The sequence below is a fragment of the Chionomys nivalis genome, chromosome 5 (assembly GCF_950005125.1).
Source record: "Chionomys nivalis chromosome 5, mChiNiv1.1, whole genome shotgun sequence".
Taxonomy (NCBI): Eukaryota; Metazoa; Chordata; class Mammalia; order Rodentia; family Cricetidae; genus Chionomys; species Chionomys nivalis.
In genome coordinates, this window is record NC_080090.1 from 49,701,273 (window position 1) to 49,725,743 (window position 24,471).

Below are 24,471 nucleotides of genomic sequence, written 5' to 3' on the forward strand. Positions count from 1 at the left end.
TACTGCGGAACTAAAATCTGAATGATGGGAAAGAAGCAGGAACGGGAGGATGAAAGAGGTGGAGGAAAGCTCCCCCAGATTGGGAGGAACGGAGCCTAGTATGTTTGAGAATCAAAGGAAAGATGGATATCCAATGTGTTTAAGAAAGGACTAGGAAAGGGAGGTTCACAATGAATGACTTCTGATAGGGGCATGGGAAATGGTGCCACTATCTTTAAGGGGCTGGCCACTGGGATTTGACCATCATCCAGGAGTATATGGGCAACACAAATTGTACTTGGTGTATTTTTTTTAATGCATGAACCTGAGAGAAATGGGGCATGAGTGTAATCGGGGTGTATTGTGTGAAATTTCCAAATAATCAGTGAAAATATTATGTTGAAAAAAGTAGGGAGGAAGAGGATGGGAAAGTCCCTCTTACGAAAGAGAAAACAACCCTGTGGGAGTAGAGGCTGGCAATCTTCTTAAAGAAAAACATTCCCACAAGCAATGGATGAGTGTACCCCTTACTCCACAACCTCTCCAGCAAAGTTTGGATGCTCACCTTACTAGACCTGGAAGGAGGTGGGAGGTCCTTGGACTTCCCTCAGGGCAGGGAACCCTGACTGCTCTTTGGGCTGATGAGGGAGGGGGACTTGATTTGGGGAGGGGGAAGGAAAGGGGAGACGGTGGCGGGGAGGAGGCAGAAATCCTTAATTAGTAAATAAATAAATAAATTTTTTAAAAAAGAAAGGAACACAAAGCAAATTCTTCATCTCTAAGTGTTTCATTGATCCAAGATAATCAAACAGCCCTGCTAGAGAAGGGTGATTATCTTTGTTAGTATCAGATGGCCAGTGGGTAGAGCCACCCTTCTCCCTTTGAAAAATGAACTCAGATTAATAGCCCCTTTCCTGGTTTACTGTGGATGTGAATTCCCAGAATTTAGGCCAAATTCATCTGTTTACCTCTTTTCCCCCTATCTCATATAATAACCAGGCCTGCCAAGCTGAACTCTGTGTCCTGCCCCCAAGGCCTTGAGTCCAACAGTGTGATGGGTTAAAGCGCTTTGTATTCTGGTGAGACTTGCAATTGCTGGACTGTGGTTTTATGAGGTCCCTTACTGCTTGGCTCCAGGCATGCTTTCTTAAAACAAGAAAAGGGGCAGGGGAGGGGGAGGATACATTTAAAGAAAAATTAACAGTTCTGCTTTCTCTAGCAAGTGTCTGGAAGGTGAACAAATTGTGTATGCAGTGTGTATATACACGCAGTTAATCCCCGAGTATAGTGGGTTGACATTCATTTCTCAGTACAGTACTAGGAAAGCATTCCAATCTACCCATTTGGATTTTCACTTACATTACAACCTTCAATCAATTACATATGATTGTCAGTACTTTATTTCAAAACTTAGATAATGTTTCCCATCTGTGGGCTAATGTTTATGGAAGGCCTTGATGCTCCTTAGGTTAGCTGTATTCCATGAATTTGTGTAAAGGTATTTTAGCTTACAGTGGATTCATTGAGATACACCTCCTTCACAAGTCAAGAAGCTTGTATGCATATATTCACACAAGGGCAAGTCTATATATCTCATACATATGTGTGTATGTATGCATATACAATAGGTTAATATACAAAAAGAAATGTAGAATATTAATGTAACCATAACTATACATTTGCTTCCAAATAAATGATAAATTTTAATCCTTCTTCTCTATACCTGGGTATTTTCTCAGATGAGAAATGTAAATATGTTGCCCTATCTAAGCTGTAGAATGCAGTTTCTTTGACACAAGAGATGACTTTTCTTTCAGTATTTAACTGGAAATATCTTTGCTATCAGTTAGTCATTCAAGGAACCCATGTCATAGGCTGCTGTTGGAGACCTACCTTGACAAAATTTGTACGTTCCAGGGTAGGAGTACAAGGGTTAGAATAACTAAGCAAAAGGAACAGGTATGAGAAAAGTAAAAGACAGAAACACAGAACAGCATAGGGAGGGAAATTAAGTGAGTGCTGACTCTGTCTGCATTTATTTTCCACATAGATATATACTTCACTCCAAAAGGAGAGGGGGAGGCAACAAAGTTCATTAACATGATGTAAGGAATAGACTTAAATTCTCTAGCTTTTGGTCCAGATGGAGCAGATTCACCTCTATACCCCAAATACTAGCTAACCACACCCCAAGTCAGAATCTCTTGTTTGTCTATGACATTGAGAGTGCAAGAATAAGCTAACACTCTCTGGTCTTCCGTCAAGGTGGAGCAGGCTCACATCTGTGCGCCCCACAGGCTGCTCACCCATGTGCCACATCTGACCACCGTGGCATGTCTGTTAACTATAGATGAGGCTCACTGTACCTTTTCTGAGGATCGGTAGCCCTGTAAAACTGAAGTAGTCTGCTACCACACATTTCCCATGTTCCTATCTTTTCTCTAAAGGGAAGCTTGACAATGTAATCATGAAGTTCTAGTAAAACCGCCTAGATGGTCCATTTGCTTTTCCATCACCATGTCTTTTGCTACTGGGGAAGATGAGCCTCAGAATGGGGGAATCAGGTGATAATGGCCCAGAACGGATCTTGCCTCCTGCTGCAATTATCACAGCGAGCTTTGGTATCACCCTGCACATGACCGTGTCTTTTCTTAAGTTCTCCTGTGTGCCAAGCTGTCTCCCACAAAGTAAACTAACCATCTTTTAATGCTCTTGGTTGCTAATTATTTCTTTGTTCGTTTCTTAGTCTTCAAGAGTTCAGGTTCCGAACAAAGGGGACTTAATGCTGTCTGTATAAACCACGCCCCAAGAATTGTACCCAAAGCAAGCCAAACTTTCCTTAACCCACCTAATTGCAGACGTCCTCGTGTGCCCACTGAGGCCAGTGGAACGCTTCCGTGACCTACGTCCTGATGAAGTGGCCGATCTGTTCCAAGTGACCCAGAGAGTAGGGTCAGTGGTGGAGAAACATTTCCAGGGGACCTCCATCACCTTCTCCATGCAAGTGAGTAAACAAGTTGTTCAGACACGTTTTTTCCTTTCTTCTCAAAGCTGTGTGCGGGGCTCTGTATCCCAGCCTTTTTAGCAGAAAAGTAGTTTTAGTGATCCACAGAAAAAAAAGATGGCCCTAATCCAAGGCAGCTGCCCCAAGGTGTTCTATGGAATGGCATCACAGTAAGTACCTGGTGTGCTGTTTACAACATAGATGAAAGTCATAGACAAGAGATTTTAGGGGCTTGACTTAGGTGACATCACTGTTGGGATAAGACAAACCAAAGGCAATTTGGAGGAAGAAAAGGTTCATTTGCCTTACATCTCCACACTAAAGCCCGCCACTGAGGCAGGCTAAGACAAAAGCTTAAAAGTTAGCGACCTGGAAGCAGGATTGGAAGCAGAGACCACAGCCAGCACTGCTTAATAGCTTGCTTCTGAGCTCACGTTCAGTTACCTTTCTTAGACAGTCACAGCCACCTGCCCAGAGCTCATCCTGCTCACAGTACCCTCCCCAATCAATTGGCAATCTAGAAAACCTCCCCACAGACATATCCACAGGCAAATCTGATGATATGATAGAAATTCCTCACCAAGGTTTTCTCTTTCTAGTTTCTTTTCTATTTTGTATCAAGTTGATGAAAACTAACCAGTGGTAGGATTTTACATGGGAAGCAGAGTTGGGGAAGGCTTTTTACTCTGTGGTATGTTCTGACAACTGTGGCTCCAAGGAGAGCAATGGCAAGACAGCTAATCTGAGCCTTCTCTGTAGGGCTCACTATTCTCTAAACATAATACAGACCACAGTGCTGAGTCACAGGTTTTTACTTGGGGTTGTTGAGCATGGCCCGCTACAAATGGAAGAAAACAGATTTTTCAACACCAGAGATTGACAGATAGAACTTGGCCTAGTACTCTTCAGGTCGAGAGGGGAATGTCCATGATACATCTGTCAACAGTTGGGAACTGAGTAAATTAGTAACACCACATGAGCCTCTTCGCCTCCCTGTGGATAGGGCTAGGGACAGCCATGCACGCATAAGGGCCCTTGTGCTTAGATGTCATTAACTGGCTTCTCCCACATATAGGGACTGTATCCTAGCTGCTCTAGTGAGCCAACACGCTTCACTTCCCGTCTGCATCAGTTAGTCTTGTTGTTGTAACACAATACCCCAGCAGATCTGAATTAAGGAAGCGAAGGTGCATGCATTTTTGACTAACAGTGTGAGATTAGGGAAATAGTAGGAGGAATACAAGGCGGCTGCTCAAACCATAGCCACAGTGTAGCCCTGAAGGAAGAGTATTGATGCTCAGCTCACCTACTTTCTTTCTTTCTTTCATTTAGTTCAGGTCACTAGTCTTTGAGACGCTGCTACCCACTTTTAGCACTGAATTACCCTCCTCGATCACTCTAATCTAGAAACTCCCTGATAGACATGTCTAAAATTGGTTCTAAAACACATGGCCATCAATTGTTAACACTCACACCATCTTTATAATCTTTCCTGTGCTTTTTATCAAAGACCCCCAAATAGACTAGGTTATAGAAAGTCAATATACTGAAGTCTTTGACCAAAAATATTCATCTCTTTCTCGAAACACAAATTCTGGTTTCTCTGTATTGGGAGTAACTCAGCATCCTTATAAATACAATTTGAGTCACCTTCATACAGTAGTTCAACTTGGGGTGGGTTTATCAAACCTGTGTTGTGAACCGTTTCCAATGAGACCAGGTAAAGGAAATGGATGAGAACATCTGCCAGGAGGTATCAGGATTGGTTATCAGAGCATAGTTCATTCGTATAGTGGCTGACTATGTGTAAAATTAGAGCAGTTTTGCATAAGTCATGTTGTGGAACCGCTTTAAAATTATACTTCACAGTAACATATGTGTGTGTAACAATTCTTTGTACCCCATCACATGCACACCACCTATGAAGATAAAGAGCTAGAGTTGCATAAAGTAACCTTAACTCAACGTCCACGTTCTAACAGCTTTCTTCTTGAGCACTGATTAGAAATGATGCGTTCCCTTCATAAGCCACTAATAGGTTATGGCTCAGGTTTGAACAGGCTTGATATGCACATCAGACTTGTGCCAATGGGGCATGAATCCTTCCCACTAGTCAGGTTCACAGAGAGGTGTATTCAGCCAAAACCACAGACTGGAAATTCTATTTGGAAATTTTTTATTGCCAAGAAATTTGCCACCTTCTTCCTGGAGCAGCCACTTTCCCTTTCTATGGCATTCGGAGACTAGGCCTGTGTGCTTGTATTCAACAATGACAATGACAGTAGGCCATAGTCTTGCTGGCCATGAGAATCTGGAAAGGGGGATAGATACATGGATAAGGGTACACCCCCATGAGAATCTGGGAAGGGTAGATACATGGATAAGGGTACACCCCCATCAACCACTTCTACTCTTCTGCCTCAAGGTCACAAGAGCTTGAAAAGATTGTGCCCATCTAAACGCTTCATTTTCTTGCTTTGTTGATTTCTAGAGGAGAAATTCAATCAGATATTAATTAAGTGATTTCTGATTTAAAGATAACCAAACTGTGGTCCTTTGCCTCCTCAAACATTTTCGGCCTTACCTTTAATGTGATTAAAGCCATAACTGAACGCAAAGAGCATGAAAAGTAGAAAGGAGTGGCTTGCTTGATAATTCATATCATTTTATACATATTCTTCACTCAGAAGGAATTGGAGACCTGTCTGGTCCCACACATTCAGAATGAATGGTCCCCATGGGACTACTACAAATTAACACACAATGAAATTGGATCTAAATTATTAATGAGCAATATTTCTGAATAAGCAGGCAGTATCATCCGTCAGTTCTCACCTCAACTCTTTCTCTTTCTTTCTCCTTCTTCTAGGATGGTCCTGAAGCTGGACAGACTGTGAAGGTGAGTGGTTATTATGTGCACACAAATTAATAAGAGGTGATTATGGGAGCTAATAAAAAAATCACAACGAGCCATTTGCGGCACACTGCTGTTTCATTATGTTATCTTCGAGGTCAGAGAGACCCTCGGTGTTGGAACCATAAATCCTGACATTATAAACTGTGCCCAACAGTATGTTTCCCGTTAGTCTACAAGACATTTACCCTGTGTAGTAAAATCATTACTGTGAAAATGCTAAAACAGAAACCAAATCGAGGAGTCCTAAATCAGAACATGGCAGGGCACCTCAACTTTCTATGGGTTTTATGGGTCCAGTACAGACTAGATCACCTGGTATATTTTTACTTCTGCACACAATTTAATTTCACTTATTCCTTCTTCAAGAAGAAGACATTGTTGTGTGCCAGGTGCCTGTTTCCCTCCTGGTCCCTTGACCTGTTTTCTCTTCATGCCCACATATTTCTCTTCTCTCTAGCAACTAAATATCGAAGTCCAAACTTAATGGGATCATTGGACTTCAAAAATGGTTTTGAAGTGTGCGAGAGAGGAAGGATGGATTTATTATGACAGCCTCTAGGACAAAACTAAAAGAGCCTGCTGGTTATGAAACAAGAGTCCAGCTTATTTCACAAAACATTGGGTTCGATGCTTAAGTGACAGAGAAGACTGGGTTTGAGGTGGTGGAAATAAGAAGCCAACCATACTATACAGCTGATGTCACACATGGTGAAATAAAGCTTTGGGCTTTAGGGGTGGCCTTGACTAGCAGGGAAATTTGACACTAAGTCACACCAGATGAATGTGGCTCCACTTTGGTATGTAGGAGATAGGATATGTGGGGAGTTTCATGGTGAGTAGTTGTCTCAAAAGGAAAGCCAGAAAATTCCTAGTGATAAAAAGAGTGACCCCAATTTTTACAAACACATGACGTAGCAAACACAACTGAGCGACATTCTGCTTCCATCTGTGTCCCTGACCATGCTGAGCATCCAAATATTCAGAGGCCAAAAGAGGATGTAATATCAGTAACTTTGTTTTGAAATTTATTCTTGAAATACAATGCATAGATATTCAAGCTTGGCTGCCAGAGTTTTAAAACTCAGAATTCAAATGTAAATTTAAAATGCACTGGATTGGGGTTTGGTGAAGTTTCAGCAAACATGGAAACTACCAAAGGCAGAGCAAGTGCATGGAAGAATGCACAGCTATACAGTAGAACACACAGACTGGTAAACAGATGAATGTTATGTGAGCAGGTGGATTATGTACTCTCAAGATTTTACTTCACAATTCTAAAGAGGGCAGGTAAATTATTTGCTATACAAATGGACTTGAATAGGAAAAAAATAACTTAGAAGTTCCCAGGGACCAGGAGAGGGATGAAATTGGGGTGAGTGCTAAGGGCTCTCTTTTGTGGTTGATAGAGATGTTGCGGTATTTGGAAGATGGAGATGATTTTTTAAGCATAATTCTTTAAAGGGGACAAGTAAGCCTTGAGTCCAGAAGGCTAAAGACCATGACTATGGGGTCTCAGACTCTATATTGTCCCACTTACCTGAACAAGGTGTCATGTTTTTGTTAGCTTTAATGATGTTGATGATGGACAGATTTATAATATAAAGAATTATATGTGAATGATTGAGTGTACTTACCGTAGTCAGTATGGTTTTACTTAAGTTGATTTCGGTAAACAATTGTATCTTTTTTTCTTTAAAATAATCGTATGATGTTTAAAAATCTTTTGTTCTTTTCAGACCAGTCATAGCATTTCTGCAGTATAAATTTGTGGGTTCCATTAACGTTCTTTGTGAAATATCATACACAAAGAACAATTCATCACACACACACAGAGTCCACCTTGAAAAGATAGTAAACCTTAATTATTCTGCTACAGCAAGTCCTTCTATATAGAAGTATATATTCTGTGTTTGTCAAACTTTGTGTGATATTTACACCACATTCCATGAAAGTTTATCTGGATGCCAGCTAAACAGCCTAGCCACCACCACAGAGGATCTCAGTTGTTGTTTTGAGTAAACCTCCTAACTAATAACGCTGGGATAGGACGGGAATCTTCATTATTACACACAGTCTGATCTTTTCAAAAGTGGGTGTTTCCCAGCCATGTTGTCTTCTGCTGACAAAGTAACTCAGTGATGGCATTCGGATACCGGGGATGCATAGAGCCCCGCCCTGCAGTACAGGCAGCTTCTCCAGGGAGCAAAGTGGCACCTTCAGAATCCAGATGTACCATTTGAAGGTTCTGGGTTGAGGCTGGGAGCATTTGATGTTTTGAAATTCGCATTGTTGTACATTTTAAAGGGATGTTTGACAGCCTACCATGAAAAGCCTGGGGCATATCCTTTTTTATTTTCTTCCCCTTTTCCTATGTGTGAGATTCTCAGTGCTGTGTCTGATGTCTGAGCTCTAAATCACTTTTGTCTCATGCCAGGTAGTAATAGCAATAGCTCACTAATGGTCTTTTTCCCTGAAGCAACTGTTGTTATTGTTAATGAGGGGACACCACTGAGTTAGCCTCTTGAACATGATGGCACTTCAAGATTTTTTTCCTGGGGCTTTAGATTCTGCCTAGCAACACACAGGGTGGCCTGGCTTACTCAGTAAGACTCATGTAACAAGGAAAAGGAAATATTGAAGTAAAAAGTGACCTCTTAGTTCACAATTGATTATTCGGTTTCCTTCTCAAGCTTAAAGGTAGAACACTGCCAGGCACCAGATGTTCAGTGCGGTGATCTGGACACCCTGCAGGTTTCAGAGGAAATCGGTGTCCTGTCTCAGCTACTCAGCCCTGCCCTGTACCCACGCAAGTTGCCCTGGTGAACATCATGCTCCCTGTCCTGTTGGCTAGGTGGATTCCTGTCAAGAAATTCTTCATTGTCTCTTACACATTTGTTTGTTTACAAATGTTCATTTTTCATGCTGTCTCTTTAGTCTCCAGGGAATGTACACACACACACACACACACACACATATCTATTATGATTTTGGATTTTGGATTTTGTCGTTACTGATGGTGCTTAGAACATGTTGCCCAGGAAGTTGACTTGTTGGCCACTAGAATAGGTTAAGATGAAGGAAACTGAGAAAACTGTGGCAGGAGGAAGATTCACCCTATAGCATCATTCACCATTTTTCCTTGAAGGAGGCCATAAAAGAATTATCTGACCTATCTACCCCAAAAGTAGACATAAGACAATCTCCCAAGAAGGGCCCTAATTTTTCTGGTAAGCTGCAAAGACTCGGGACAAGCAGGTCTCCATAGATTACCCCAGCTTACTGCTGTTAGATCACAGCGCTGCTTTCTTTTCCGAGCTCTCTTCCTCTTCTCCATAAAAATACTTTGCCCTGTTTCTTTAGGCCTTTGTGTCTGAAGCTGCATAAAACTTAGATCAAATGGATGTGCTTCTGTGCTTTTTGTGCTGAGAATAATCTACTCCTGAGTCTCTATCATTAGTCCCAAGGAAGCGACAGTTGATGCTCCTCTGTTTCCACTGTACAGTCAGGCATTTAGGTTTCCTGAAATTTCTGTGAAATATTCCCATATTGTAAGCATCAGACTAAATATTTCCATAAATTATATGCCTAAATTGAAGTGTTTATTTAATGATTTTTTTATCAATAAAGACTTGGGAGTCAGATATTGGGGTAAGAACCTGATTGATCAGAGAAATAGTGGAGAAGCAACTGGTGATCTCCTCTTTCTCACCTTCTTTAATCCAGAAGACCTAGAATCTCTCTAAGTCCTTCCCTACTACGTCCTGTGTCACTTTATATGTCCTTGGCTCTCTAAAACCTTTGTCTAATTTTCTTCAGTTAATAGCTCGTCTGCCCTCTGACTAAAGCAAATTTTATTGGCAGTCTCAGTAGTGTCAGAGTGAGATCAAAATATCCTAGAACATTTCTCCCTTTTCTAAATAGTAAGGCAAAATTTTGACTCTAATATAGTAAAACTATATACAATAAGAACAATTATTAGATATTGCATTAAGAATATCCAGCCCAATTACATTTGGCAAATTCAGAGAAAATACTCCATTATTTATTCTATCTTGGTGAGTTCAACATTTTGGACCTGATTCCCTTTTTATACTAACTTGTATTCCCAATCCAAAATTATATTTTTAGGCCTCAAATATTTTCATAAATAAACAATTTAACCTTTTATGTCTCTCAACCATATACACTTTGTACCTCTTTTGTGAGTTTCTTTTCTGAATTTGGTAATATGGAAAACTGTAACTATAACTATCTATTCTTCAACTTCATCAGTGCCCCCCAGAAGAATATAATATTACCTGAATAAACAAAAATTACAGAACAAATAACTTCCAAAACTATAGAAATGACAGAAATAACTGACTTCCTGAACAGTCACTCAAGTTCCTCTGCAAGGTCATCCATTGTCAGCCTATTGGCCTGGAATATTTTTTTTTTTTTTTTGGTTTTTCGAGACAGGGTTTCTCTGTAGCTTTTGGAGCCTGTCCTGGAACTCCCTTTGTAGACCAGGCTGGCCTCGAACTCACAGAGATCCGCCTGCCTCTGCCTCCCAAGTGCTGGGATTAAAGGCGTGCGCCACCACCGCCCGGCTGGCCTGGAATATCTGAGAGACTTTTCTGTGAAGCAGGAAATTTGAAGGACTCTCCTAACCTGTCATAGCTAAGTTTGGAAGTTGCTTTATTTTATGTAATTCTTGTTCAGTGTGCTAGCATGGTGTCAGCAGTCAAGGCAAGGACATTTTCTTGTCCAAATGGCTAACTTTTGCTACAAAGAAAGCAAACTCCATATGGAGGATCTTTGATGCCCATTATCTTCTCTGAAGTAGATTGATGTTGCCAGGAGAAGATGTGCCTCACTGTCGTGAAAAACCATATTATTCAAACATCTTAAATGCCATATTTTATAGTCCTCTGAAGTGTTTGAAGACCACATGCTATCTAAAGTTTATTTCTTTTTAACTTTGAAAACATACTAACATGGCCACAAATTTAATCACTAGATGACTAACTATTAAACTATATTTCTTAATTATCCTAAATAGTTTGTAATAATAACTTTCAAGGACTAGAAATTTAAATTATATTGTTAAATAAGCTACATAGGCACAACACCTTAAACAAGTGTGGAAACATATAAATAGCACAACAAAGATAACCTTAAATTTATAGTATCAATTGTATTTTTAATCCATTCATCTATTGATGCTGATCTTGCCTTTAAAGGCCTAGTCATCCTTTTGCATTTTAAGTTAGCACTTTTTCAAAAGCCAAATTTTCTATTAATGTTTGTCTAATCCTTGGATCTGATATTCTATCTACAGTTAAAGCCAATATTTGTAAAATATCAAGGAAGGCTTCTTTAGAGCCTTGTATAATTTTAGTAAATGACTCAGTCCTCTCTACTAGTTTTCAACCCTGTTCCAAGCATTTCAAAGCCTCTATGTAGCATAGGGCCAAGGTGAGATCATCAAATCTAAACTGTCTTTGGCAAATCAGCATGCTGGCCTTCTCTGAGAAGCTGATCTTAGAAAATATCCATACCGCTAGCTCTAATTTCTTGTTCTATGACCCTAGCTTCCTATTTCCACCATGCTTTCCATTACAACTGAGGACCAACTTCCAATCTTGCTGTAGTTTTGTGGAATAATTCTGTTCTGAGTTGCCCATGAATTTAGCATCTACTCCATAAAAGGTGAATGCATACCAAATAAAACCTCTGCTTCCATCAATCTGTTCAAATCTAACATTTCTACAAGAACCATGTTAACTTTTGCATAGCTTTGAGGCTACCTATCATCTGGTGGTCATTCTTAAGTGGTAGTTGGATGAGTTAAAGTTTGTTTTCTAATGACCTTGGGCTGCCCGTCCTCAGTTTCATAATGCAATGTGCAGTAGGCTCTGCTCTAAACTCCTCTGTCTCTGTGTGAATATTTTTCTTAGTCTCATTAGTCGTTCTTTCTAAAGATTGTATCTTAACATCTTATCAGGCAATTTTTTTATATTTGGCCCCAATATCAAATCATTTTTAGGAATAAAGCATGAATTATCAAACTGTTAATGATTACGATTAACATTATGTCAATTCCAACTAAGTTGCTTATCCCTTCATTTAATTTTTTTCATTTTCAGACCGTCCATTGTGGATCCAAACAGATAACTAACTCCTTACATTGTAATAATGTTCCCCACTCTTAACATGGGTAGAAACTCTTTAAAACAAAAATAACAACACAACAAAACAAAACAAACAAAAAAAAAACCAACTAATTCCCTCCTTAAGAATTCCCAGGTATCTCACCAGATCCACTGATGACCACAGCAATGTGTGAGACTGGCTGTCACTGAGCTGTGCATCTCGGCTGAGAATGCAGGCAGAGCACAGCCTGGTTGAGGACTTCTGCATCTGCTGACATTTAGTTGATGGCTGAGGGTGTGTGGCAGCCCCAGCAGCAGTAAAAGCCTAAGCAGGTGTTGAGGCAGCCAGGCTGGCAAGGCAGTATTGCAAGGAGAGGTTCCAAGGGAAGCCCACAACCCACAGGGAAAGGGTGCAAGCCACCTGAAACCTGAAAAGCAGACACAGAGGGACTTGCAGAAGAGGGAAGAAGCTTGCATGATGGAATGTAAGAGTGGTTGGGGGGGGGGGAGGAAGAGCCGCCTGAGTGACAGAGATGTACAATAGCATATAGGCCCAAGCCACCTGTGGTGTTTGGTACTAGGGATGGTATAGGCTGCTGTAGAGAGACTGTAACAGAAAATCTCCAGACTCACATGGAGTTGAAAAGCCAATGGTGAGTAGCTGCCTGGTTATCTTGTGCCCTATGTTGGATGCCAGAAAAGGTGTTTACCTAATTGTTCTCTTATCAATAAAACCTCAGGAGTCAGATATTGGAATAAGAACCTGATTGATAAGAGAAACAGTGGAGAAGTGACCAATGACCTCCTCTCTTTCCTTCCTCAATCAAAAAGGTTGAGCATCTCTTTAAGCCCTCCCTACCACTTTCTGTGTCTCTCCATATGTCCTTAGCTCTCCAAAATCTCTATGGCTAATTTTGGCCAGCTAGTAGCTAGCTCTGACTTCTGATTCAAAGTAAACTTTGTTGTCAGTCTCCAGAGTGTGAGAGGGCAATCAAAACATCCCACACCACTAAATCCTAATCCAAAGTGTAATTCTAGCCAAGCCAAGGCACTAAGGTAAACTCATTCTTTTAAAAGGAATGCCTTCTAATAAGCTTAGAATGAAACATTTTCTCTGAGGCTGTTACATGAGCATCTTTGGGTATATTGAGGGAAGAGATTTATTCCTGGTAGGTAATCTCACAATCTATTTATAGATAATGTTTGCATATACTCTTCCGTGTTTGTGGTGCTTGGATGCTGTACTTAAAGGTTTAATTTTATGCTTTTAATGCAGGAGGAAGTATGTCTTAATAACTTGAAATATTAGCAATTACTTTCTAGATTGCTCCAGCAGAAAAAGAGTTCTCTAAAAGAAAGGTTATTAAAAATTATCTTTAATCTCCTGTTCCCTGTGGCCTTTTTGAGTTTCCTGGATCAGGAGGTCTTACACATGACATGGCCATATTGTTATTGAGTGTACATAGACAACACCTAACTATCAGCAAAGTCGAAGAGTTCATGTGCCTTGGCATCTGCCAGAGGTGCCATGGGAAGGTGATCTCTATGACTTACTAGCTTTGACACTCTGGGGCAGCCTCTTAACTGTGAGTCTTGATTTTTTTTTTAATTTTCTAAATGGAAAACCTATTGAATTAGATGGTGATGAGAAGAAGCTGACATGGATATATAGGGATTGTGTGAGGTATTGGGTAGGACTGATATGTATTAATTGGACCTAGATGCCACATCAAATCCCATCCTTCTTGACATATGCTGTCACTGGTGTGTATGTGTGTGTGAGTGTGTGTGAGTGTATGCCTGTGGAAGTGTGTGTCCATGTCTGTATCTCTGTGTGTGCTTATTTGTGGATGCCAGAGAAGACTTTGGGCATTGTTTTCCAGTGTCTTTCCACCTTGAGTTTAATTGAGATAGGGTCTCTGAACTGGAGCTCAGAAAGTCCAATAGACTAGACGGTCAGCAAGCCCCAGAGATCTTTTTGTCTCTGCTACCTCAGTACTGGATTTAAAAGCATACACATAATGCCTAGCTCTTTCACATGTATGTTTTAGCCGTAGAACTCAGGTCCTCATGTTCACACAGCCAACATTTTAGTGATTATGCTATCTCACCAGTCCTATTTTTCTTTCATGCCTGTGTGTTTGTGTGTCCTATCTGTGCATGTGTCCGTGGGCATTCTTGTGTGTGAATCCAGGTGCACACAAACATCAGAGCACGTATAAGGGTCAGAGGGCTCCCATGTATCATTTCTGACCTTCTACCTTGAGACAGAGTCTCTTTTATGGTTTTTCAACTGCATATGTCAAGCTAGCTGGCCTATCAGATTCTGGAGGTTTTCCTGTCTCTATCTCTGAAGTTAAGATAACTGACGCTAAGATACACATTGTTTACATGGTTCCTGTTGCAAGGAGGCCATTAGTTTGTTTTCCTGCTGATCAGCCCCAAAATAATCACACAGAAACTATATTATTTAAAACACTGCTTGGCCCATTAGCTCTAGCTTCTTATTGGCTACCTCTTTTTTTTTTTTTTTTGATTTTTCAAGACAGGGTTTCTCTGTAGCTTTTGGTTCCTGGAACTAGCTCTTGTAGACCAGGCTGGCCTCGAACTCACAGAGATCCGCCTACCCCTGCCTCCCGAGTGCTGGGATTAAAGGCGTGCGCCACCACCACCCAGCTATTGGCTACTTCTTACATCTTAATTTAACCCATCTCCATTAATCTGTGCATCACCACAAGGTGGTGGCTTACCAGCAAAATTTCAGCATGTCTGTCTCTGGTATAGGCTCCATGGCTTCTCTCTGACCCCGCCTTCTCTCTCCTAGCATTTAGCTTAGTTTTCCATGCCTAGCTCTGTTCCCCTATAGCTCTGCTTTAGGACCAAAGCAGTTCCTTTATTTATCAGTGGTAATCACAGCATACAGAGGTAATCCCACATCAGGTTCCTAAGGTTGCAGACTTAGGTTCTCATGCTGTGTAGCAAGGATTTTCACCCTCTGGGCCATCTCCCCAGTACCAGTACACCAGCACTATTGTCTACTTTTCTTCCTTCTTTTTAAAATTTTTATTTATTTGTTTGTTTTTGTTTTGAGACAGTTCCTTTCTATGTAGTCCTGGTTGTCCTAGAACTAACTATGTATACCAGATTGGATTTGAACTAATACCAGACTCATCTGCCTGCTGAGTGATGGAATTCAAAGGTGTGGACCACCACACCTGGTTTATTTTTCTTAATAACAATTTCACTTCTATTTTCTTTCCTTTGAGCTAGGGTAAGAGTGGTCCTCAGTGATGTACACCTGATACTGACATTGTGGCCCATAGTTCACTTTATTAATAAGTACTGCATTTTCTCACAATTGATTAATACTCATAGCTTAGATTTTTTGAAAAGTTTTGATTTGGTCATATATTTTGGGATTTTTCCAATGCTTCAATTTTGTTATGATAAATGACCACTTGAGCTGGATATAGTAACATATAATAGCTCTAGCATCTGGGAGGCAGAAGTAGAGGAGAAGCAAGTTCAAGGCTGGACTGAGCTACAAAACAAGACTTCATTTATTTCTGACTCCCCTTACACACACACACACACACACACACACACACACACCATACATGAAATAACTTGTAAGTTAAAGAATATACATATTTTTGAAAATATTTCTTGAAAATTTCCTGAAAAATATTTCTGCATTTATCCTGATTTATTGTTTGTCTGCTCTGAACTTTGATGCTTCTGTGTCATTCTGTGAATGAATCAACAGTGGCCAGAAAAACTGTCTAAAGTGGGTTTTGATTATTAAAGCCTATCCCCTGTTCAGTTAGCAGGTATGGATCCAGAAGTTTGTTTTGACAGATACCACAGTGATTCTGAGCCATTCTGAATCCTGGCATCAATACTATGAAGGGGTAGTGAGAACCAAACATGGAAGACTCCCTATGCACTAAACATTTTCATCTCAGACTTGCTGCAAAGGAAGACATAGTGTGCACAGGATGGAGGAACCTGTAGCTTGATAATGAAAAAGATTTGGGTCTGTTATTTATTATTTTCATTTGGAATGAAATTTCCAGAGAGCGGCAATTCGCCACAGGTCTTTTATCCTCTGATGAAAGCCACTGTGAACACTGCCTTGTCTCTATTTATACCTAATGCCTGTATTTACTGCCGGAAGAATTAGTATCTTCAGGATGCAGTAGCTTTTATCTTGTAGAATTGCCTTATAATTTGCATCTGTTCCCAGGATAAATCTAATTTGACTGAGTTCAATAAACCAAGGATGGTTGCAATAGGCAGTGGACAGTTTTGAGTTTACTTGTTGGGATAGTCTTCTTTGAGATGGCTTGTTGACCTCCTTCTGATACTTTGGGGGCAAAACCTGTGGTTCCTAACTCTCCTGGTCAAAGAAGGCACTAGAAGACTCCCAGTCCTCCTTAGGAAACTTTCTCTCCTCTTAAAACTTCAAGCTTTCTCCTATGTAGCTACTGAAACAGTAAATTTCTCCATTTCTTTCTATTTTCAGTTGTGCACAGTGGTTTTCATTTATTTTTCTTTCTGCCTGTCACCTTCCCCTCGCAATTTCTCTCCTTCCAACTATTCTCAGAAAAGGGCAGTTAAGGAAGAGACTTGGGGGTAATCTGTTTCCTTCTGGAAGTTAGAAAGGAGATGACAATTAAAACAGTCTTTGGATGTGATAGAGATTGTCAATCAAGAGTCTAAAGCAGAGTATGAAGGGTTCTCAATGAAGAGGGAAGAGTGAGAGAAAGAGGAGGTACAGGAGGCCATATTATTCCTCCTCTTGCTAAGAATGACTGGAGAAAAAGCCTCAAAGTACAGGTTCTGAAGAAGGAAGGTGGTGTTTGAATTTAGAGGAGGAAGTAGGAATGAAGGGTGTTTGTGAAAGCCTAAAGCACCAGGTATTAGTTTTTCTCTGGGTTTCTTATCTGAGCTTTGGGGGCCCTTTCTACCACACAGACCTTGCCCAGATATTGCCACTGGATCTTCTCACTCTCGATCTGTGCTTCTAGAATGGCTGTTCCTCTTTCTGCATGGAGTTCATTCTCCAGGGAATGGGAAGGAAGCAGAATTTTCCCATTTCCAGTGGCCGTTCATGAGCATAATACCTGTTGCGTCAGAACACATGAAACCTTAACCATGCTCCATGACACTTTCATGTTTTAACATTTTATTGTGGTTTTTATGTTCTATATTCTCCAACGTCTGATAAGTAATCTAAGAAGGATGGGGGGTGGCCCTGGTTGATAGGAAATGCAAGGCAATTAAAATATAAAGATTAGGAGAGAGGGCTCCAGAACAAGACTTTCTGGTTTCAAACAGAGATGATTTACCTTCCAAGCATTACAACTCTTGGTAAACCAAGTCTGCTGAAATCAAGTATTCATTTACATATATGTAAAATGAGGATTTTGCCAGTCTTTTATGACCTTCTAGGGATATTGTAATAACCAAATGAATGACTATGTGCTCAGGCCTTTAAATCTGTGCCTTGCAGATCATGAAGCCTCAGAAAACATTTGCCATGAGCCTTCATAATTTCTACTTGCATTTCTCTGCAGCTCCCAAAGGCGGGCATTAATATTTTACACACGAGGAGTTGAGGTTTAGAGAGAAAAGTCACTTACTGAAAAGCACACCTGGCACGTACTAGAATTGGGAAATGAAACCCAAGGCAGAGCAAAGACCCATATCTTCCTTGTGTCATGTGGTCAATCTGTCCCTTAGAAAAACTTCAGTCACCCCATCAGCACGACCAAAGTGGGTCCAGAAGAGGGAGAGGTTGTATAAATATTATCCTTGCTGCAATACAGATTGGTTCTATATCTGTTTGCTTGGCTTAGAATAATGTTGTTGGCTTCCTCCCAAAAATACTCAAAGGACTCTCATTGTTAACTAGATTATACAGGTGAAGATTAACAAATCAAAACATTGTTTTATTGCTGTATGTCCATTTATAGTAGAATTATATGTTTTAGGTGTTGAATTTTTTGTTAGTGTTACCAACAAATTCCACCAGTAATTGGAGGCCCTGACATATAGCAGAGTCGGTATTTAGTGATTTAATTTTATTTGAGATCTGTAATGCAGAAATATAGAAAGCATGACAGATGTGATCTGGCTGTTGCTGTTTTAGCATTCAGTAGACTTCCATCTGAAGCTTAGAGTTGGGGATTTCTATATAGTCACTGTGAAAAACAGTGTTCTGTGGAAAGAGAGATGGTCAGTAGACCCTAAGATCCCCCAAAACTCAGCTTTTTATATAATCACTGTGAAAAACAATGTTCTGTGGAAAAAGAGGTGTTCAGTAGACTCTAAGATCCCCGCAAAAACTCAGCTTTTTAATTCTGTTGGTGCAATGTTCTGCGACCATTTTTGCTGTGTGATAAACACTTGGTACTCTAAAAACAATAGTTGAGGGGGCTTGGAAGTTGGGAAGTTGGTAAAGTGTTTGCCTAAAAAACATGAGGACCTGTGTTCATCCCCAAGAAACTAAGATGAAAAATTATGATTAAATCTGGCATGCCAGCACACGTAATCCACGTGCTGGAAGTGTGAAGGCAGGGGGGGCTCTCTGAGACTCACAGGCCAGCTAGCCTACCCTGTGTGGGGTCTCTAGGCTAGTCAGATCCTGTCATAACAATGAAAGTGCATAGTGCCTGCCTGACACAACATCAGCAGACTCCAGGTTTGCTCTCCAGCCTCATGCAAATGTGCACATGCACATAAACCTGCACACACCCTAATGCTCACAGGTAGACACATGGGCACAAAATAGCAGTGGCTATTCCAATCAAGTGTTGAATCTCACCCCCTTGCTGTGTTTCAGGCCTAGAAAGCTTGTTTTAAATCATCTAACCCCATGTAGTCAACTCCTTCCAACGTCAGATCTTTAAGCCTGCCATATGTCAACAGTGGGCTTGGCAGAACTGTGGAACCAGCTAAAATAACTGTGACCAGTTAGTCACATGAAAAATATTCAATGCTTTTTTTTTTTGAACACACATGGCCAGTTTGGTTTCCGTAGATGAGCCCTTTGTTACCACAACACTTCAGTGAGGACAGAGTGTTCAATGAGAGCCCAGAAAATAGTTTATGCTGTGGTAGAAACTGGGCATTCAGCTGAAATAACTCCAGATGTTATGAGATTTCATTTCTGGAGTTACTAATAGCTAACAATAATAAAATTTAAGAGCTGGTTGCCTTGAGCTACCTATCTAAGTTTTAAAACTATATATTGTTTAGAAATTGCCTCTGGGTGGAAAGGGTAGACAGAACACATTGCAGGAGGTGATGGCTCCTCAGGTGGCCTAAATCTGTAGCCTTTCATTTCCAAATTGAATAATGTATCTTCAGTTGATAATCATAATTCTGAAATTTTAAATCTTCATATTTTATAGCTTATTAAATATAAAAGAAAAATATATAATGATCTTGGTAACTTTTGTTTTACAAGGGCCCCATCGGAAGGATTTTTGTACAAGGCATGACTATAGCAATTTATTCTATTTCCTTTATTATCCCCAACATATAAGTGCTTCTCATATCCTTGAATTCAAACCTCTGAGGATTGGGATCATGGCAGAGTTTTGCAAAGCCACAGTTAGATATTACCGGGATTTATAGTTTACTCTTCTATTTATTTATATAAATACATTTTTGAATCTTGCCCTAAATGACCTGACTTGACTCTTGACCACATATCTGCCTTGAATTATTTGATTCCCTCCAGGGGCTACTCTTTGCCCTTTGTGTCAAAACCACTAGTAAAGTAATTCTCAAGACTCAAAAAGCAACTGGGAAAATTGAGGATTGAATGGCTGAGCCTGGCACAGGTGGGAACAGGAGCAATGAGAGGCGCAGACACGTAGAAATTAGTGATGACCTTCCTAATGATAACTGAGTAAAAAGTCTTAGGCTGATGAGACTCTAATGGCCCTTGGGACAGATACAGTGAGCTCCTCGCCTCCCTGCCTTGTGAATCATGTCAGTGTTGGGAAAGGGTAATTTGAAATTTAACCCTTATGCCAGGAGATATCAATCCTACATCTATATTCTGATGACAGATTCTTTCTCTGGAGAAGAGTCTTGTCCACCATGATCAGAAAAATAGAGACATGCAATTATGGAAACTTTCTCAAAAGACATGTTCCAACTTCAGAGGCAAAAGACAAACAGTGATTTGAAGTCTTGTGTCCCATCAATGTAGAGATAATGTACTTGGATTCCGATATGGACACTGCTATTCTTTGGCTCTGGTATCCCCCGCCCCCCCCCCGAAAAGGCCTTTCTTCGTCCTGATGCTTTAGAAAGGGTAAACAAGGAACTGTGTAAGAAGTTGACCTTGCCTCAAGTGGTTAAGAAAAATAAACAACATTGAGTGAACAAAGTGAACTGCCAAGTGCTCTTTTACTTTGTGATGAAATCCATTTATCCTAATGTTCACATTCAAATCTCCCACTCTCGGCTCTATATAGCAATACCTGGTCACCGAAAGAAGAAATGACTTCTGCTTCCTATCCTACTGCCTTGAAAACAACCCAAGAGGGATTTTCTTTTGTGCTTCAAATCATCTGTCGGTTGTAAATGCTATAAATTCCCAGATGCAATCATGTCCTAGCAATATAATTCTGATGAAACTGTTCAGCCATGAATAGAATAAATGTGACTTTAAGCTCAGATCCACCATCAAATGGTCATAGATGAATCTCACTCTTGAGGAAGAGACTCAAAGCACAGGCCTTCAGATAATTCTGGAAGACCTATTGACCTGGGAAATCAGTTATTGTCATCTACTCTACAACATCCTTCTCCCAGCACACATATGCACGCACGCACACACATACGCAATACACATGCACATGCACATGCACACACAGCATTGAAGTCTGTCTTTTATCTTTAACATCTTGAAATCCAGGACACTGTGAGGAAGCTCTTTTCAGTTCTGCCCAGCTTTCATTTGTAGTTGATGCTGACAACGGCCTCATTACCTGGGATACCCTAAACCCTGCCTCCACAGGAAGGGATCACCCTGCCTCTCCTCTCTGCCTACTTAGCAGTCACTTTTTGGGGACAGATTTTTGAAATAAATGTACCGATAGTGGAAAGCTGAGTAGCTGTAGAAGTTTTGTAGCCCACAATGAATTCTTTTTCCAGTCAGTATTTTTATGGAGGACTTACTTCATATCAGATGCTGTTAGACTCTGGGCTGGAGTGCAAGGGAGGGCAGCCAGGAAATATTCTTAGTTTTTCATTCATTTCAACAATCAAGTGAACTAACAAACCATCACAGACCTGAGTAGTGTTAGAAAAGCTGTAACAGTGTGTGAAATGGAAGAACCAGGAGGAAGAAAAGTACTTTATTGGGGGGGGGGAGGTGGCTGTTAAAGAAATGAATTGTGTTATGAGAACTGTAGGCTGGAGAATAACAGAAAGCCAGTCAGTTGGTGAAGAACATTCTGGACAAAGAAAATAGTAGTGGGAGTTAAGTTATCACATTTTAGGAAATGAAGACAAGGGTGAAGCAAGAAAGCAATGAAAAGCAGGCAAGAGGCCAGTTTGAAGATGGAGAAGGGAGAACTTATTCCAGGCCTTGCACATCGTTGAAAGGAAGAAGTGTTACTTCTCTTCGGAGTGTTTCCGGTGGTTCGACTATCTAAGGTCAAAGATATTTCCTCCTACTGTAGATCATTTTATTTAAATTCATATTTAAGTGTCTAATGTACTGTTCTAGAAGTTGAATAATTAGTGCCCCATGACTATTATGTTCTTGATAGTTCTTCCTAGTGGATGATTTTCTACACATGTCAATTGTTTAGGGTTCAAAGAATTAAAATGAGTTGAATTCTTTTTATGGTACCAGGTGCATACTTAATTTTTATAATCCAAAGGTTGCCAAACTTCTTTTGTTGAATTCCAGACAGTAAACCTTTTAGTCTCTGAATGCTGGATGTACTCTGTCACAGTAATATGATTTTGATTTTGAGCATAAAAGTCATCACAGAATTATGAAGATGAATTTTCACAAGTGGACCTTACTGTGTTGCAACAAAACTTTATTTGTAAGAGAGGTAGTAGTCTAAATTTGGCCTAGGATCTATAATATTCTACCTAATTCCTTATGCCATGATTTTATGGAATTAGTCTTCACTGAAGTCCTTCAAGTGTAACCTTACCATATTTGAGGAACCATCTCTCTGAGGAGTCATCATCACAGGGGTTTCCAGGCATTCGCTGCAGGGGTGGATCTTCTTCTCATGACTATTTATCAACAAGAAAAGGGTTTGTCCTAACATCAGCTGCCAATCATTGTGCAGTGTTTAGGGCAACTTGCTGATGGTGATCCAAAATGGCAAAAATAGAATAAAGCTCCATTCTTGGTGATGCCATCAGGTCCTGCTGTTAACCAGTCCTGAAGCCTGCCCTACCTCTAAGCATTTTCCATTAGGGGCACCCACCAAGTTCTCCGTTGTCAGTGCCAGGCAGAGATGACTCTTGCCACTCTCAAGAGAAGACAAGCTCAACTAGAACCTCTTCTCTAAAACACTCAGTTATGGTTAGTCCCTAATATGCTTAACTGGCAGTTTGCATAAACAATTTCTAAGTGCTCATGCGCATCGGCAGGGCTCTCCTGGTGCCAATGGCAATCTTTGAATGAAAGTCTGCAAATCAATGGCCCTAGAAGAACTTAACTTCCAATAGGTTGCCTCTGGTGCATGACCACGTAGTAATTCCATTAACTTTAATGACGGTACTGCTGCACAAAATGGACCCTGTTAGTCTATTCTCCTCTTTGTTTGGGGCATTAAATCTTCTCCCACAGCTAACTCTTCAGGGTAAAGTATGTGCAGCTATGCCATTCATTTCGTGGCCCTTATTAATATAGGCAGGACTCTCCTTCCCTGGGAGGGAGTCCCAAATGAGTGCATTAAAAATGAATTTCCTGTGTCATTTATCGATGCTGAGAAAACCCCAGAGTCAGGGACATCAGTGGATTATTATTGATTGTTGCAAGATACAATAAAATCATAAATATGCCTCAAAACAATTACTCTGGTCACATTAGCAAATTACCAAATCCATAATTTTCTCTGGAGGCTGGCCTCGGAGATTTAAATAAAGTGCCAGAGGGGGGAAGTTGTATTTTAAGAATGAGACAAGTGGGGCTAGGAGAGGGAAATTTATGGTTTAATTTGCTGGGTAATCTAATTGAAAATAACTATCGGATTTCGAAAAAGTGAACTTTGATTAGCTTCAGGTGTCAGAAATAAACTGGAAATACAGGTCAGTTTCTGCTTTTTAGAAAGTCTTTGGGGAGGTGGGCAAGAAGGTATTCGTTGTGAGGTATAATGATCTTATGTGACCTTCAACCCGTTTTCTCCTACGTTCTTATTGCCTGTGTTCAAATAATTGGATTATAGCCGAGACTAGCTGGCTCTTCCCTGGCGCTCGCTGTTTGCTTCCTTCACCAAGTGTCAGTCCCCCTCCCCAACTTAGAAATAAATCAATTGGAAATGAAATTACCCACAGCATTCATTTTTCACCATCTAGTAAATGAGCCTCTCTAAAGAACAGGAGAGCCTCCCCTTTCTGCTCCAGCTTAATCAAATCCTGCTCTCTGGCAGAGGTGGCGTAGAGCCACTGTCTCTGTCTTTGCCAGGCTTCTCACCTTGACTGGATTACGAAGCAGTATCTGTTCTGTGAAACCTGCGGTGACTTGTTCATAGAGTCCTGTGCGTGTTTTTTGAAGATCTTACTGAAAGCCTAGTTCGTAGTTTTAAATTTCTGACCAGAGCAGCTTGGAGTAAAGGTATCCATCACACCATCTTCCTGGCTAGAGACCGTGGAAGTTCGCCTACAGTCTGGCCCCTGAGGACGGCCACACCCAGTGGCCGCAGTTTTAGGGTTAGATCTGCTTGTCATTCATCTTCCTTCAGGAAAACAGCGAAATCAATTTGCACAGACATGAAGGAGATTTCATAATGATCTGTGGAGATTTCTTCATGCAGTCAGTGATAGTTTGAAAACCCAGCAGAGAAACGATAAATTCCTGCTAACTGTCCTAATTATCCCATGACACTCTTGAAACCTGATGAAATTTTGGTGAAACTTACAAATTGGGAAGATTTTAAAAGTGAATACATTATGCATAACAGAAATGATTTTTGAAGTAAAAAGGCAAAAGCCAGCACAGAAGAACCACGTTTATTCCCCAAGTCTCCCGAGTCTTAGAAACAGGTGGGGAATGGTGATTTGCTAGATGAATTATAATTTTAATTGTGACCTAACTGATTGTACTCAGCATGCTCAGTAAGTTAAGAAGACTGAGTCGTCTCCCATGGTCATGAAATTAATAGTCAAGGCCAGGACGTGGTTTGTAGCATCCTTTCTCCCTGTAAACATCATGGGTTTTAACA

At 40.5% G+C, this 24,471-nt stretch overlaps 1 protein-coding gene across 1 annotated transcript in view; it reads left to right on the forward strand.

The window, feature by feature from the left end:
• Fhit (fragile histidine triad diadenosine triphosphatase) overlaps positions 1-24,471 on the forward strand; it is a 1,428,341-nt gene that overhangs the window by 1,144,288 nt on the left and 259,582 nt on the right. The window contains exons 5-6 of the mRNA XM_057769802.1: positions 2,838-2,983; positions 5,853-5,882. Of these exons, the coding sequence (XP_057625785.1) occupies positions 2,838-2,983; positions 5,853-5,882 (176 nt within the window). The remainder of the gene's footprint in view (positions 1-2,837; positions 2,984-5,852; positions 5,883-24,471) is intronic.